The 17,058-nt window shown below is 38.6% G+C and overlaps 1 protein-coding gene across 1 annotated transcript in view; it reads left to right on the top strand.

The window, feature by feature from the left end:
* The first annotated feature begins 1,392 nt into the window (after positions 1 to 1,392).
* The window catches only part of pdzd8 (PDZ domain containing 8), a 33,274-nt gene continuing 17,608 nt past the window's right edge, over positions 1,393 to 17,058 (top strand). Inside the window, exons 1-3 of the mRNA XM_056767905.1 lie at positions 1,393 to 2,594; positions 13,111 to 13,236; positions 14,906 to 15,008. Coding sequence (XP_056623883.1) covers positions 1,702 to 2,594; positions 13,111 to 13,236; positions 14,906 to 15,008 — 1,122 coding nt within the window. The 5' untranslated portion in view covers positions 1,393 to 1,701. The remainder of the gene's footprint in view (positions 2,595 to 13,110; positions 13,237 to 14,905; positions 15,009 to 17,058) is intronic.

Here is a 17,058-nt window from a genome sequence, read left to right as displayed (position 1 = left end):
TAAAGATCAAACGGGATTTGTGAGAGAGTCCTGAAGCCAGCCAAGACCAGGATTAATTGTTTCAATCAAGTTAATGGATGCCCACCCAGTGGTTTAATAAATGTATTGCTATTCCTGAACACAAAAGCACTCCAAAGCTTAGTGTTGGAAAATTATTTTTTCACATAGTAAACTCATATTTTGAGAGACTTGATATAACACACCAGCATCATGTCATGATAAATACTGTATTTACAAAATGTTTATATTATACAAACAAAAACAGACAGAGACGTTAAGATGTCCCCATCAAAAGAAATTTACAAAAGTGATTTTGTCCGTGGAAAGCACTTTAAATAAGTTAAACTTTTTTAAATAAGAAACTTTATGGTTTCAGCTAAGTTTTTGGAGAAAAAAATGTCACAATTTGGTTGAAAGAATGTTAAATTGTCATTCATTGTAACACGATATTTAGGTACAAAACCCAACAAAAATCTTATTCTGACTTGCACATTAAAATAAATATGATACATATAGTTAAAATATATATGAGAAGCATATCACATTTATTTCTTCTTGACCAATGGGCAAAACCTAGAATTAGCATTTGGGGTTAAAGTGACAAGTCTTTTAATGTCATGAATAGATTTTTGTTGTAAATATGCCTCACAAGATTGTTACAAGGAATGATCAAGGAAAAATTTATGATATTTCTGTTTTGCTCAGAAAAATAAAATGCATGAATTAAACAGAAAACTTTTTTAAAGCAGTATTACACTTTTTCTACTTTTCTAAGTCTTTGACCCTTATATTTATTTAAAAGATTTTATGAGGTAAAGTAAAATATACATCCTTTAAAGGGATACTTAAAGGGACACCCAAAAATGAAAATGCTGTCAATATTTACTCACCTTTGAGTTTTTCCTAATCTGTATATATTTTTTGTTTGTTCTGATGAACACAGATAAAAATATTTGGAAGAATGCCTATAAGCGAACATATATTGCCCCCAATTAACTCCCATAGGAAAATTACTTTATAATTAAGTTAAAAATAAGTTATTTTGAAGAAGGCCCGCATACAGTTCTGGGTACTTTTACCATAATAGTCAATGGGGGGCAAAATCTGTCTGGTTTAGAAACATTCTTCCAAATATCGTTCTGTGTTGATCAGAACAAAGACTTTTTTTAGATTTGGAAAACTCGAAGGTGAGTTAATGTTGACAGATTTTTCATGATAACAGCGTTAGCCATTTGGTCCAAAGGTCTTATTCTGTGAAAATGAAAATTCCCCCTTTAATAAAGTAATATAGACAGTGAAAAGTTCAGGTGATGAACAGGTGGAAGGTAATGATACAAAATGCATATTATGACGATCCAAAGTTTACTTTGTCAATTTGTTTCACTTAAACAAACAGACAAACATATTACGATTCTTACAACCATTCATCTTACCAACGGCCTCGTTACCTTGGCACGCCGAGTTCAACTTCACAGCAATACGGTAGCTGGCCGGCAGATGTCGTCATGACGCACGACTCCATCGCTTTGACGCGGCTTTACGTCCAGCCAATCAGCAGCAGTTTCCGAAGCCCAGGAAAGAAGCAGATGATATGGCAGCTTTGTGAGCGGCCAGGTGGAACTCGCTTTTGTTTGATCGGGCTGACAGCGGATCATGAGTACACTTTAACCCGCACACTGCAGCGGGGATCCGGGGACAAACATGATTTATCTCATATTAATTTCTGCCTTTTCCGGGGCCATCGTGACCGTCCTTTTGCAGCTCTTACTATTGTACCGGAGGAGCCCCGAGCCTATCGCTAGGACTGTGCAGTATGTCAAAACAGTTCCTGATCCCGCACTTAAGGATTACTTTAGCAACCAACAATCCGAATCAACGCAGCCGCAACAAGACATCACATCATCCGCCTCCAAACAACCAGACGCAGCTTCTCCCAGACAGCAAGACACCACCGTCTCCGGCGGCGGCAGCAGCCCTAAACAACAGCCGTCCTCGCCACCGCCTTGTCAAAGCGACTCCCTGCATACCTCCAAAGCGGAGACGTGCGATTTTCTCAATGCCATATTTCTGTTTTTATTCCGGGAGCTGCGTGACACTCCGGTGGTCAGAAACTGGATCACCAAAAAGATCAAGGTGGAGTTTGAAGAGCTCCTCCAAACCAAGACAGCCGGGCGTCTGCTCGAGGGGCTCAGCTTGCGGGATATATCTCTGGGTAATTCTGTGCCCGTCTTCAAAACGGCCAAACTCATGAAACCCGTGGCTGTCAATGAAGACAGCATGCCAGAAGAGCTGAATTTCGAGGTCGACTTAGAATACAACGGCGGCTTCCATTTGGCAATTGATGTTGATTTAGTGTTTGGTAAATCCGCTTATCTGTTTGTCAAAATGACACGGGTGGCGGGCAGGTTGAAGCTGCAGTTCACCCGCATGCCTTTCACGCACTGGTCCTTCTCGTTCCTGGAGGACCCGGTCATAGACTTCGAGGTGAAGTCTCAGTTTGAGGGTCGTCCCCTGCCCCAGCTCACCTCTATCATAGTGAACCAACTCAAGAGAGTTATCAAGAGGAAGCACACCTTACCAAATTACAAAATAAGGTAAAATCGCCATGTCTTTTTGGGGTGATCTGCATTGCTTTTGCAACATCTTGTGCCTTTTCTTTGTTTTCTGTCATTTAAGTCTTTCTGAATGGGAAAGACTGAGTTTTAAAGAAGATTTTTATTTTGAAAGGGTAGTTCACCCAACAATGAGATTTCTATCTTTTTATCACCCTCAAATTGTTTCAACCCTTTAAACATTTTGCTATTCTGCCAAACACACACAAAAAAGATGTGTAACAATGTTTGTAATCGAACATTTCTTGGGCACTTTTGACTACTATATTAGTAGCAAAGTACTGTAGACAATCTACTTTGGTAGTCAATGGTACCCCGCAGCTGTGTAGTTTCCAGTCTGTACTTAACAGAACAAAAAAATACAGGTTAGAAACAACTTGAGGGGGAGTAAAATGACAGAATTTTATTTTTGGAAGAAATGTTCCTTTAAGTGTTTTTTGGGTGCCTTTTCCCATCTGAAACCTAAAATGTCCACCTTCCTCCTTTTGCTCACGATTCCCTTTTACTCTACTCCTACTGTTAAAAGTGAATATATCTCCAGGTTCGAGTTGCTTCCTGTTAGCTGAGAATTGTATAAATTCAGTGACTAAGATGTTCAGCCCAGCCTTTGAATGATTAGTTAGTTGCCAGATCCATCCACCTACATCTTACTGCTCTATATTACTCAGCAAAACTTGGTCCACCTAAACATCTGGGTCTAATGGGAGCCAGTACACATTTAGTCATCTAAGTAGTGTTTTTTTTTTATAATTCATTTGATAAGAACCAAATAGACTTGGTGCACAACGATGGTGTTGTTGACATACTGGGACTGTGTACAATCAGAGTGCTTATTGTCAAGTCAAACACAACGTTTAGCAGAGCCACACTCCATACTGACAGCAGTAGTGATTTCATTTATTTAGGTAATTATAGTGTCTGTGAAAGAGAAAAAACGGCTAGATGATATAACTCTGTAATCTTCATCAGTGCGGATGGATCTTTTGAACTTTGACCCCACACAGCCGGAATTGGGAGTCGTAAATTAAATCAGTTCACTTTCTGTTGCGTCACACTTATTTATTGATTAAAGTGTCACAGTGGAAGAGCTTGATCAGTGATTATACTATAGACCTTTAACAGTGACCCTTTTTAAAGCTGGCTTTTAATAACATTTCACTTACTTCCTGATTCAGCAAAGTGGCATTAGATGCTGTTCCCTCTGTTGTACACCATAAGGACCCATGGCGCAGAAACTATAGTGATAGTTCAGCCAAAATTCTGTCAACATTTATATCTTCGATATTTTGAAGAATGTTGTTAACTGTCTCCCATTCACTTGCATTGGTTTTGTGTCCATACAATAAAAGTGAATGGGTACCGGCGCCTTTCATTAAAGTATCTTCTTTTGTGTTCTGCGGAAGAAATAAAGTCAATATGAAATGACAAGAGGTGAGTAAGTGATGATAGATTTGTCATTTTAGGTTGAACTATTATGTCTCGATGTGAGATGTTTGAATGTTTTTTTTAAGTATTGTTACCTTCCCAGGCCAGAGTAGGTACAAAATGTCATTGACGTTTGAATTGGCAGATGGGTACAGTTCTTCATTTAGTGGTTGAGCACAGAATATTTTGTAAACCATTGCGTGTATCCAGAATACCCAAATCTGACTGCAGGATCAAAACTAATACAAAAAGACACTTGTTTCTTTACTTTTTGTGGTGAACCCTTAAATCATGTGACATTATTCTGTAAGCACTCAAAGTCTGAGAAGGAGTTGTACGGTTGAAATCTCACTTCAAGTTATATCTACCCAATTTGTGCTTTTCACTTTTTGTGTCAGCTCAGAATTGATGTGCTAGTCATGGTTTTCCTTAGAGTTTAATGGTGTTTTCTTAAGGGATTGAGATTAGTACCGACTGTTTAAGTTCTACCGAGGAAGGTTTAGATAAGGTGATGGCATTCTCTTGTAAACCGTTTGAAAGGGAAATTTGTTGAACTTGCAAACAACAGAGCAGTTACATCGCCCAGGGATGGATGTGTGGATGGTTGTTACAGATGGAGGAGGTGTTCAGAACTGGACAAGAGCCTGTGTCAATGAAAGTAGAATGAACAACTTATTTATTAAACGAATGCTGACTAAGTTTGCGCTGACTCATATTCGGCAATGCTTTTCAACAACAAAATGTGATCATTTCCTTAGCAGACACCGTGCTGTAAACCTATCATGCTGATCCTACTCCTTTATCCAAATGTAGAATCTTAACAGTCTTAAAGACAGGTCAACTGGAGGTATTAACTTTAAACAAAGCTATAGCTCCATTTACGTCTATAGCAGCGTTGTGATGTCTCTTTATTATAGATGCGTCTCATTCTGTCATATGCGGTCAAGTACAGTGAAGCGCTTTACAGTTTATCGTCAGGTAAAATATCCTGCTCCAAAATAATGGAATTCAGTGTATTGGATAGCTGTAGCTCTGTGTGGGAATCTATAAACCCCCTACGCAGTGTGATGTCATCACAGTGTGATGGTGCAGTCTTGGATGGGCTCCATGTCACAGATGGCTATAACTTGAGAGTTTGTCTGCATTTATTTACTTAGAGATACTTCACCCCCCGAAAAATTCTGTCATCATTTATTTACTCAACTCAACTCAACTCAACTTTATTTATATAGCGCTTTTTACAATTTTCATTGTTACAAAGCAGCTGTACATGAGACACATTTAATACAAGTATGAATTCTAAAGCAGCCCCCCCGGCCAGGCAGATAGTGCAAAACAATATGCAAACGGTGGTGAGGAACCCAAAACTCCCATCGAGAAAAAAAACCTCAGGGGAACCCAGGCCCAACCAGGGGATTCCAGTTCCCCTCTGGCAAAAGCTGCTGCCTCTGCACAAGCTCATCAGTGCTTGCACAACAAGGCTTAATAAAAATATAAAAATTAAAGATTATCATTAACAATCTAATAGCATTTGAAATGTTGTAGAAAAAAACAAAGTTGTCGCGTCCTTTATCCAGCTCTATCCTCTTAGCACTTGTCAGGTCACCGCTTCCCATTCTCAGCTCTGCCATCAGGTCTGGGCATGAACTGCATCCTGCGGTAACCTTGGAACAAAGAGACAAGACTGGCTGAGAGTAGAGTACTGTTCTGCACTCTTTGATGCAACAAGTACATCATTTGTTGTTGGATGTGTTCCTGGTTCCGGTTGATCTAAATAATGCAGCCTAAATCCTCTGAGGATTAATATTATGGAGGTGTAGTGTATGCAAGATTAAAAAGATGAGTCTTTAGTCTAGATTTAAACTGACAGAGTGTGTCTGCCTCCCGGACCGTGCAGGGAAGAATATTCCAAAGTTTAGGCGCTAGATAAGAAAAGGATCTACCACCTGCACTTGATTTTGAAATTCTAGGTATTACCAACTGACAGGACCCCTTAGAGCGTAATGTACGTGGTGGTCTGTAATACAATAGAAGTTCATTCAAATACTGCGGCGCTAGACCATGTAGGGCTTTATAGGTAATAAGCAAGATCTTAAAGTTAATGCGATGCTTTATAGGTAACCAGTGCAAGGTTGACAGAACCGGGGTTATATGCTCATACTTTTTTGTACGTGTAAGAACTCGAGCTGCCGCGTTTTGAACCAGTTGCAGTTTTTGTAATAGGCCCGCAGGGCAACCACCTAGAAGTGCATTACAGTAATCTAGTCTTGATGTCATGAATGCATGAATTAATTTCTCTGCATCTGACAGTGACAGCATATGACGTAATTTAGATATATTCTTAAGATGGAAAAATGCAATTTTACAGGTGTTTGCGACATGGCTTTCAAATGAGAGAGTACTGTCAAATACAACGCCAAGATTCTTAGCTGATGACGAGGATTTTATGGAGCAACCGTCAATCGTTAAGCAGTATTCTTGGTTGTTACGCATAGCAGTTTTCGGTCCAGTAAGTAACACTTCTGTTTTGTCCGAGTTTAGATTTACCTTCAAAACTGTATATGTATGAGTCTTTCTTTTGTGGAACGTCTCAGTGGTTTTGTGTCAATAAAATGGAAGTCAATGAGGTCTATGTTGTTTAATTACAAGCGTTCCTCTAAATATCGTCTTGCATAAATCTCATATACATTTAAGGAAATGATAAAACCCTTTTTACCATTTTGTTTTAAACTTTGTGTGTGTGTGTTTCGCATTACTACTTCTCAGAATGTTGTAATTAGAGATGTGTGTAGGTTTGCCTCTCTCCATCATCATTGGTGAAGGATATTATCACAAATCAATTATGAATGGTGGTCTTGGATGTTTGATATATGGTATGGTGTAGCTAATAACTTTCTGTTTGTGCATGTATGAACCAGTTTTTGTAATATCTGTCTCGTAAAAAAGACAAACTGGTCTCCAGTTACCCCAGTTGATGTCACGTCTGGTGGTGTCTCTTCATGCACAATGGTTATTGATAGGTGTTTAGTGACAGCTTTGTGCTGTAGAAGATCGAGTGACTCCAGCCTCCTGCAGGTTTTCAGGCACTTCTGTCCCAGTTGGGGATGATTTGTAAAATACTGAGAGGCAAACACCCTATCATTACATTGCCCTTGAGCAGGACAGATACAGTGTGTGTGCGGCTCAGGACAAATTTCCCTGACTGTGCTGATTTAATGCTCGAGTTCCTCAGAGGCAATAGAGAAACACACTCTCAGTAGAAAAAGACGCTGCGTTCAATACATCCGTCCACCCGTGTGACAATGATAGAGTTCGAAATTTTGAATGTCTGGTAAAGGAGGAATCAAGAAATGTCAGCTGCATTTGTTTGAAAGTGTCAACTAACTTTCTGTTGAGCCTACAAGAAATAATGTCTCTTTATTATAAAGGAAAGGTTTAACTAAAAGTAAAAATTCTGTCATTATTTACTCACACTCATGCTGTTCGAAACCTGTATGCTCAACTTTAATTAAACTAAGAATGAATATGAAATAAGAAATTTTTAATTTCTCTATTTCCGTTTCCAGAAGCAAACACGATAATCTCCTAGCCTTCTCACCCGATCAGCAAAGTCTTAGTTTCTTCTGGCTGCACATTAAAACAAAGCTGATTTCATTTGTCCTCTTTGACCTGCCTGTACGGAGAATATGAGATATTTAGAGAGGTGCTGGTGATGCGAATTGATTTTAATCCAGTCCGCAGCTCAAACTCATTGAAAGACAGAGCAGGTGTGTTTGTGTGGGTTAACTCTTTTCTAACCATAATGCTTTCATACTCTTTTTTTTTTATTTTCAACTCATGATTGTTTGCGCATGATAAAAATATGTGTCTGTGGCCCTTATTTGTCCTAGAGAAAAAAAGCATTATTTAGTGGGAATTTGTGGTCAGTTGATTTATAACTTGATAACTTGACAATCTTTGTGTTAGATAAACAAGATTTGGGGTTCAATATTTAATATTTCACTAGCTTTTAGGAATCATATAATCATTAAAATGGGATTTAAGAACAATATGAGAATTAACAGCTGAGTGTAGCTTCTGTTATGTGTTCATAGGTGTATGCATTTGGGTTTGTGGTTAGTCTCTTTGCAAACCATGACATTTCCAGTCATATCTGATTTAACAGATGACCTGAAATAGGAAACGTTTCTTGTTCTTACCTCAGGAGTGCAGAGTAAGATAGATGGTGATTGACAGAACAAGGCTTTCCCAGTCAATAGTCATTTGCTGCCTTTTTACACTCCGATGCTTTCCCTAAGTATTCTAGCACTTCTGTCGTAACCACTTGAACATACTTCAAACAGCCAAGAGGTTGACCACATACTGGTTAAGTGTTCATTTCACTTCACTGAGCAGACAACATCCCCTAGGACTAAATGTTCTGTATTATATAGGGAAATGTAAAGGGTCAAGCATTTGTATAGATGACACATTAATGACAGCTTAAAGGGATAGTTTAACCAAAATAAATATTCTTTCATTATTTACTCATGGCATGCCAGAAAAGTTCTTTCTTCTGCAGAACAAAAATAAGTTTTTTTGAAGAACATTGGTAACCAAACAACATCGGCCCCTACTGACTATCCTTATATGTGTACACATAACATTTCAAACGCAAAATATTTTTTGTGTGTTTGTAATATATACGGGTGAATAAGGTGTTGACCGATTAAACTGTCCCTTTAGACATCAGAATATATTTCTAGAGCAATATAGGTTTAGAGTGACAGAGTGGAAATATTATGCCCAGACGTTTACTTACTAGAATTACTAGTGGTTCCAAACACTGATGGTTCTCACCTGTCTCATGAGCAATCTATATGCCCCAAATTTAAATATGCTGAACATTTATGACTTGGCGAGCCAGATAACAGCATTAGGAACTGTACACAGTAAAGATAAATCCCAACATAGTCAATAGAAGGATAGAAAACTGGTTAATGCAGCCATGGGATAAAATAAGTTACTTAAATAAATTACCTAAATTAACACTTTTTTAGCCCAAGTCATTTTATTGATTCTCAATATTATTTTTGTCACTTTTATCACTTTAGTCCTGATGTTTGTTTGTTTGTGTGTTTGTGTGTGTGTGTTTGTGTGTGTGTGTGTGTGCGTGCGTGCGTTATGTGAGTGAGTGTTGTATTTTTAATGCTGTTGGCTGGATGTGTCGGTGGTAAGTGATAGGGCTGTGCTCTATGCCCTGTGTTTGCTCTGGAACAAAATGCAGTCATGTCCTGCAATTAAGCAGGAAGAGAGAGAGAGAGAGAGAGAGAGAGAGAGAGAGAGAGAGAGAGAGAGAGAGAGAGAGAGAGAGATTAAGCAGCTGAGAGGGGGGGGAGAGGTTTGAGGGCGTCTGTTCAGAGTTTTACATGCTGAAAAATGTGTATCCCATGCTGCTGTTTGTGTCACAATCCCAGATGCTTTATGTTTGAAGCCATCAAGGGTTAATCTGTATAATGCTGATGCTGTAAGTAAAGAATGTTGAAAAAATGATTGACTCTTAAGTTCGTGTAAAATAAAGTAAAACTTTTTTTAAAGTATCTCTAACGGTTGTAAAGGCAGTCTCAGTGTATTTTCTCCTTGTCTACACTGTGTACAGTCTCTTTATTTTATATTTCCTACATTCTCTCAATGGCCTGCTGTGCAGATGGCGCGATGAGAATGAGAGATGATAGGTATAGACAAAGATTGAATTTAAATAAACTGCCTCACTATTTCTTTGTTACTGTCAGAGGCATCTCTAGTAATATCTATTAGATCTTTAAGGTTTGCTGTGTTTTGCATACCAGCTTTGTAGCCGGTTGATTTTGCTCTGGACATTATTTTCACAAAGCATTATATCCATGTGACTGCACTAAATCGTGGACAAATCTCTGGATTTATCTTGTGAATGGCGAATGTTTGCATTAGAGAGTTTAATGAAATTGACTTCTTCTTGTTCGTGTGTGTGATTTAAAAGGAGCAGTTTTATAAGTCCCCATGAAATCAAAATATAGAAACGTCTACTTTTCTAGATACAATCAATTTGCTTTCTATTTTTCTCTGTCGATATTCTATGTCACTCTGAAAGGTGTCACATTATCAAAGTGAAGTCTATCGCGACTTTCTGTTCACATGAATTTTAAGGTTCAACCTCCATGAGAGACAGCGTGGGATTTTCTGGGATTATATAAACAGGTTTACCTCTATTAAACCTCTATAATGGTCTATTTATTTAGGTCCGACATAAAGCCCAAAGAAAAGGGGTTTCTGAAATGGTGTCCTCTATTTTGGGGAAAATTGTCTCTTGTGAGTTTTCATGGTGATAACGGTCTGTCTATACTTTCAGAAAAGCCCAAAGCATGAAGCAATTTCTGGTCGTGTTTTTGCAAGGGCAATGCGGAAGGCTTATGTCTATAGAGGCGCTTCCTGTTTTAGAAACAAAACTTCTTGGGTTATCGTGAGCGGTTAGGACTCTTGAAATAGTATTGTAGATTCAGGGGAGTGCTGATAAGCTGTCAGTGCTGCATCCCACATCAGGGATCGCCCTGCTTTTAAAGGTCCTAGTATTCAGTCCTGTTCCTGCCAGCTATTGAACACATGATGGGCAATTTTCTTATTGTGAAACGGCTTTTATTGTGGAAAAACTGCTTACACAATGTGAGATTCTTACTTCTGCACCATAACAGTTTCAGTATATAGACAGTCATGCACAAAAGTAAAATCATTAAGTACCACTTTCCAAAACCCAGATTGGGATGGATCCCAAACTAACTAAGGTTTTCTAAAAATAAATCACTTTACATTGTGATATAAAGTTTTATTTATGGCCTTTTTGACCTTCTTGTGATAGGATGGTAGAGAGGTGGCAGGGAAGTGCTGGGTAAAGACAGGGAAGCAGGATCGTAAAAGGACAGTTTGAGACGGTAATCTATCTTGGGTCACCGTGAGCGTGCTAGTGCTTTGTCAGTGCACTAACCACAAGGCTATTGGTTTTTATCCATCTTCAGCAGAGTTTTATTTCAGAGTTTTTATTTCAGTATTTACTGTAGATCACAGTTGAATCACTGAAGTATATGATGTAATTCCCTCAGTGATTCGATCAATGCTGGAGGGGGGAGTAGAATCTGTGAGACCTCAAGCTAAAGCATACGGTTTCGTTTTATCTAGATGGGGTCTAACAATTTATATACAGTATCTCACAGAAGTGAGTACACCCTTCTCACATATTTGTAAATGTTTTATTTTGTCTTATGTGACAACACTGAAGAAATGGCACTTTGCTACAATGTAAAGTAGTGAGTGTACAGCTTCTATAACAGTATATATTTGCTTTCCCCTTAAAATAACTCAACACACAGCCATTAATGTCTAAACCGCTGGCAACAAAAGTGTGTGACCCCTAACTGAAAATGTCTAAATTGGGCCAAAGTGTCAATGTTTTGTGTGGCCACCATTATTTTCCAGCACTGCCTTGAGCATGGAGTTCACCAGAGTCCTCTTTCACTCCTCCATGACGATATCACAGAGCTGCTGGATGTTAGAGACCTTGCGCTCCTCCACCTTCCGTTTGAGGATGCCCCAAGGGTGCTCAATAGAGTTTAGGTCTGAAGACATGCTTGGCCAGTCCATCACCTTTACCCTCAGATTCTTTTGGGGTAGTTATCATGCTGGAAAACTGCCCTGCGGCCCAGTCTCGGAAGGGAGGGAATCATGCTCTGCTTCAGTATGTGGCATTCATGGTTCCCTCAATGAACTGTATCTCCCCAGTGCCGGCAACACCCATGCAGCCCCAGACCATGACATTCCTACCAACATGCTTGACTGTAGGCAAGACACACTTGTCTTTGTACTCCTCAGCTGGTTGACGCCACACACAAACGCATGACACCATCTGAATTAAATAAGTTTATCTTGGTCTCATCAGAACACAGGACATGGTTCCAGTAATCCATGTCCTTAGTCTGCTTGTATTCAGCAAACTGTTTGTGTGCTTTCTTGTGAATCATCTTTAGAAGTGGCTACCAATTTGATGCTGTGTGCGGCTTATGGTCTGAGCACTGACAGGCTGACCCCCCACCCCTTCAACGTCTGCAGCAATGCTGGCAGCACTCATAAGTCTTTTTCCCAAAGACAACCTCTGGACATGACACTGAGCACGTGCACTCAACTTATTTGGTTGACCGTGGCGAGGCCTGTTATCAGTGGAACCTGTCCTGTTAAACCGCTGTATGGTGTTGGCCAACGGTGCTGCAGCTCAGTTTCAGGGTCTTGGAGATCTTATAGCATTTTTCCTGACACCGTGGAGGAAAAATAGCAAATTAGGCCCAATTTGGACATTTTCACTTAGGGGTGTAGTCACTTTTGAGATATTTTGAGGGGACAGCAAATTTACACTGTTATTCAAGCTGTATACACTACTTTACATTGTAGCAAAGTGACATTTCTTCAGTGTCGTCACATGAAAAGATGTAACAAAATATTCACAAAAATGTGAGGGGTGTACTAACTTCTGTGAGATACTGTATATCGTAGCATTATTTATTTTGACATGAGCTAGTTCTTCTTGAATCATTGCATAATGTAAAGGCGGCTAAAAGTCATTGCATTATTTAACTAAACCTGTTGTTCTGCTCTCTTTACACTAGCTTTTTCATGGGTGGACCACCGTACACAGATAGCTGAAATGCATGTTTTTCCGGTATGGGCTAGGCAAAAGCATTTCACGCCCGAAATGACCGTGTACAAACTATTTTCTTAGTATTCAAATTCTTTGTCTGTGTCTCTATTTAAGTGTTATTTTGTAACTTTACAAAACTTTAAACGTGGTCCTTTTGTCTATAATAATACAGCATACATTTTCGTGTAATTTCCGAATTTTTGGAGATTTAAAAATATTTTTAACAGTGTAGGTACTTATTGCCTAGATGTTAAATAACAAACTCTGTCTTTAAATAAAGAACTAAATGTCTTTATAACAAGAATAGGCATGAGTACGGTTTTAAAGTGTTGTTTGCTAGCTGTCTGATAACTTTTATGTGTTTTTGATTGACAGGTACAAACCCTTTTTCCCCTTCCAAGTGCAGCCACCTCTGGTGTCGTCATGTGACTTGGATATGTCCATCCGAGACACCCTATTGGTGGAGGGACGACTGCGTGTCACACTTGTTGAATGTAGCAGGTAGGCATCTTGGAAACCCAGAATATGTTGTTGTAGGTTTGACCAGCACAATTGATCGGGTATATTAAAAGGTTAATATTAATAAACATGCTGAATTTTATAGGTGTGTATGTTCACACACCTGCAGCAGTAGTTGAAACAATATTTTTGCATTCTTTTGTGCTTACTTACACACACAAACACATGTAAATAAATGTGGTACATTTTAAAAGCCAGTATACTAATGAACTTTATAATATGCGTGGTGCACTATGTAGTTTTCATTTTTCCTTATGCTTTTGAGACAAAAAAACCTGACCGACATACACACCCTTCTAAGCCAATGAAATTTTAAATGGTCTGGCTGCAAGCTGTTGTGTTCAAGAGCACACACACACATTATTGCTACAACAAAAGTTGCATGTGTTGTATGTCTTTTGTGTTTCCCTGAGGTTAGGAACAGAGTTGAATAGTGTTCGTAACGGGCTGCAATTAATAATGTACAGACTCTGACCATTGCAAACCCGACTCAACTCTGAAACAAAAATCATCAGTACACCGAATCTTTACATATGGCACTAAGTTGATTGTAAAACTGAGTAATATCTGGAGTGTTTGTTGCTGTATGTAAGCGGTGTTTGGGTGCTTCCACCACTAGAGGGCCACAGTGGACTATGAATAAGTGTTCAGAATTAGAAAGGATGTATGAATGTAGGGTATGTTTAGTGTATTTTTATTATGTGGGGTGGTGTGAGGTTTTTCATCAACACAACAAACTGTGATCTAGTAATGCTTTAGCTGTTCATGCTATTGAAGGATCTATTGACAGAAATGCAATATAATTTACATAACTATGTCTTCAGAGGTGTATAGCTTACACAATGAAGGGTTATGTTTCTATTAGCTTAGAATCAACTATTTCAATCGATATACACCACGAATCCCCTTGCATATAATTCACCATGTTTTGTCACCCGGGGTGAAGTGAGCGGTTGTTGCAATTCGTTACCTTACCGCTAGATTTCACTGACTGGACCTTTAAGACTTATTCATACCATACCATGATTCTATTCATACCTTACAATCCCTTTTTCATATTTTTGATTTTACTTTTTGGATCAAGCGGGGATGCGTTTAGTTCACACAGAAGGCACTCAATCAATTTTTGGGCAATTTTCTGGGATCAGCAGTCTGTGTGAATGGGGTTTATATGGAATGCTTGAAACCTGGCTCTATATCTTTTTGTATTAGCTATTTGCTGTGGTGACCAGCAGATGGCAGCAGTAGCTTTATTTAGGTTTGTTTGAACCAATTGGCTCTTCATCAGTTTTAAAGGGGACATGTCATTCAAAAATTCTTTCAATATTTACTCACCCTTATGTCCCTCCGGTCCTGTATGATTTACTTTTTTTAATCTGTAGAGCACAAAAATATTTTGAAGAACATTGGTAACCCTACATCATTCCACACATTGACTTGAATTGTATTAGACATTTCTGAAAATATCTTCTGAAAAAATACAGGTCATATTCAGGTTTTTAACTACGTGGGATGAATAAATGATCACAGGATTATTTTGGGGTGAACTATCCCTTAAAAGCCAATTCAAATCATCTTAGAGTGTAATATTATCACTTGTACATTTTCAACACATTTTTCTCAATATGTACAAAATGTTTTCCCTGTGTAGGTTATTTATCCTGGGCTCATACGAAAGGGAGACATATGTTCACTGCACCATAGAGCTCAGTGCCAGCGAGTGGAGAGAAAAAACCCGGAGCTCCATCAAAGAGGTACATTCTACACGCCCTGCTGCATGTGTACTTCTGAGTTTTATGCACATCTACACGCTTTAGTGGTACACATTAATAAATTAGTGAGCGCACATAAGGTAGAGTCAGAGCTGTGTAGAAATGAATGACACAGTATATGCAGGGTTGTCTTTGTTTTGGTGTTGATAATGTTTTATGGTTGCAAGTACATTGTCGAGAGTACTTTATAGCTTTACACAATGAAATCTCTGTGTAGAGTATTTTGTGTCACTGCTTGTTTTGTTCCTTGTCCATCAAAATGAACAACTTCGTGAATTGCTTTGGGTTAAAAAATCTATAATCTATTTCTTCCTGTTCGAAATGTCATTTTGTCTTGCTGTCGGAGGAACGACATCGTATAAACTTTCAATTTAAGCAAATTAATATTTGCAACATCTTCTTTTCTGCCTACAAGAGAGCAACTATTTCAAAAAACAGTCAATGTCAAGCGGCTAGAGAATGTCAACTTTAATTGCTCTCTTTTAGTCATTTTATTTAGTATCTCCTCCTCTCCTTTTTTTCTTTTCCTCAACTCTCCAGCAACAGACAGAGGATGAATGGAGTATAGCTTCACATTTTTTCTCACCAAAGGTTTATGCATCACCATTTTCTATTTATCTCAAAACCTGATCATTACAGGTTCTGCTAAGTAGGACAAAATACCAGAGGCTTCTGTATATCAGAGATATATTGTTTATATTAGAAAAGTTTGTTTGCAAAAACATAGTACTCCATTTTAATTATGTTAGTTAGTTTTATTGTGTTGGTTAGCCGTATTTTGAGTTATTATTTCTTAATCACAACAACCCAAGTGCATTGATATTACTTGAAATACACAATGAAAAACACTATTTAAAATTTGTTGATCCGTTTTTGCAAATTGACTCTTCATTTATATACTTAAAATCAATCCGTGATAGACAATGATTTTCATACTACCTGAGTCTTAAAGTACGTATTCATCTTTGCCTCAGAAGCAAGTATATTATATAATGACAATAAAATGTCAGTAATAAGCAGCTGAAGCTAAAGAAATGTTTTCTTCTTGTATCTGTGACTTTAGAGTTATTTGAGACACAATGTTTGTGTGATCTGATCATTGCAACGGGCATGTGTCAGTACTACAGTAACACCGCATGTGTTTGTATACTTTATGGTTTTAAGAGATCACTTATATGGCATTAACCAGTCACACAGTGTTGGGTTAAATCAAGTTGCAAAGCGTGTGTGTGCATGCTAGCGCACGTGTCTGTTTGCTTGACTGTCCATATGAATGTGCAAACATGCAGGCATGTCTGTATGAAGTATGAAATTGTGCATGAGGATGCACATTGGCCACCGTGAGTATGTTCCTTCCATTTATCAGCTTCTCCCAGACTCTCAGATACAAGGACCTCTGCAGGGATTCAAACACAGGATTAGTACTGATATCATCTGGAAAAGGTCATTGTCTCTTTCTCCTTCTCTCTCTCGTGTTATTGTCTTTCTTCCTTGCTCTATCGGATCTCTCTCTGGGGAAATCTCATATTGTAAATTTTTACATTCTAGTACTGTACAGCATTTGAATGCAAACAGGTACCATGGTACAAAGATGGTATCAGATGTTGATACCATAGTACTATGGTAGATACCAGAATAAAAGCATAGTTTCACTTGACCTTAATTGGATGTGTTAAGATTGTGTTTTTAAAATTTGGATTATGCTTCCAAATCCCATGATATAACTGTGGAACATCATCGTACCATGGTAACGTGACCAATTCGAAGTTTGGTCTAAACATGGTACTTTTTTGTAAGTGCAAGAAGCATGCTTTGCACGTGCGGTGAATTCAGAAGGGATTTGTATGCAGGCTGGTGAGCCTTAGCATGTTTTCATGGTATGTGCCTCTGGAGCAGAAGTCTAGCACTGTTATCAGTAATAACGAAGTGATACTGAGCCTCTGTGGTCTTTTCATTTGTTCTTATCTCCTGCTGTTCCAGTCGTTTTCTCCATCGACCTGCATCGCCCTGCCGTCACACATCTACCGATGCC

The sequence above is a fragment of the Triplophysa dalaica genome, chromosome 15 (genome assembly GCF_015846415.1).
Source record: "Triplophysa dalaica isolate WHDGS20190420 chromosome 15, ASM1584641v1, whole genome shotgun sequence".
NCBI classification, from domain to species: Eukaryota; Metazoa; Chordata; class Actinopteri; order Cypriniformes; family Nemacheilidae; genus Triplophysa; species Triplophysa dalaica.
This window is presented reverse-complemented; position numbering and strand designations above follow the sequence as displayed.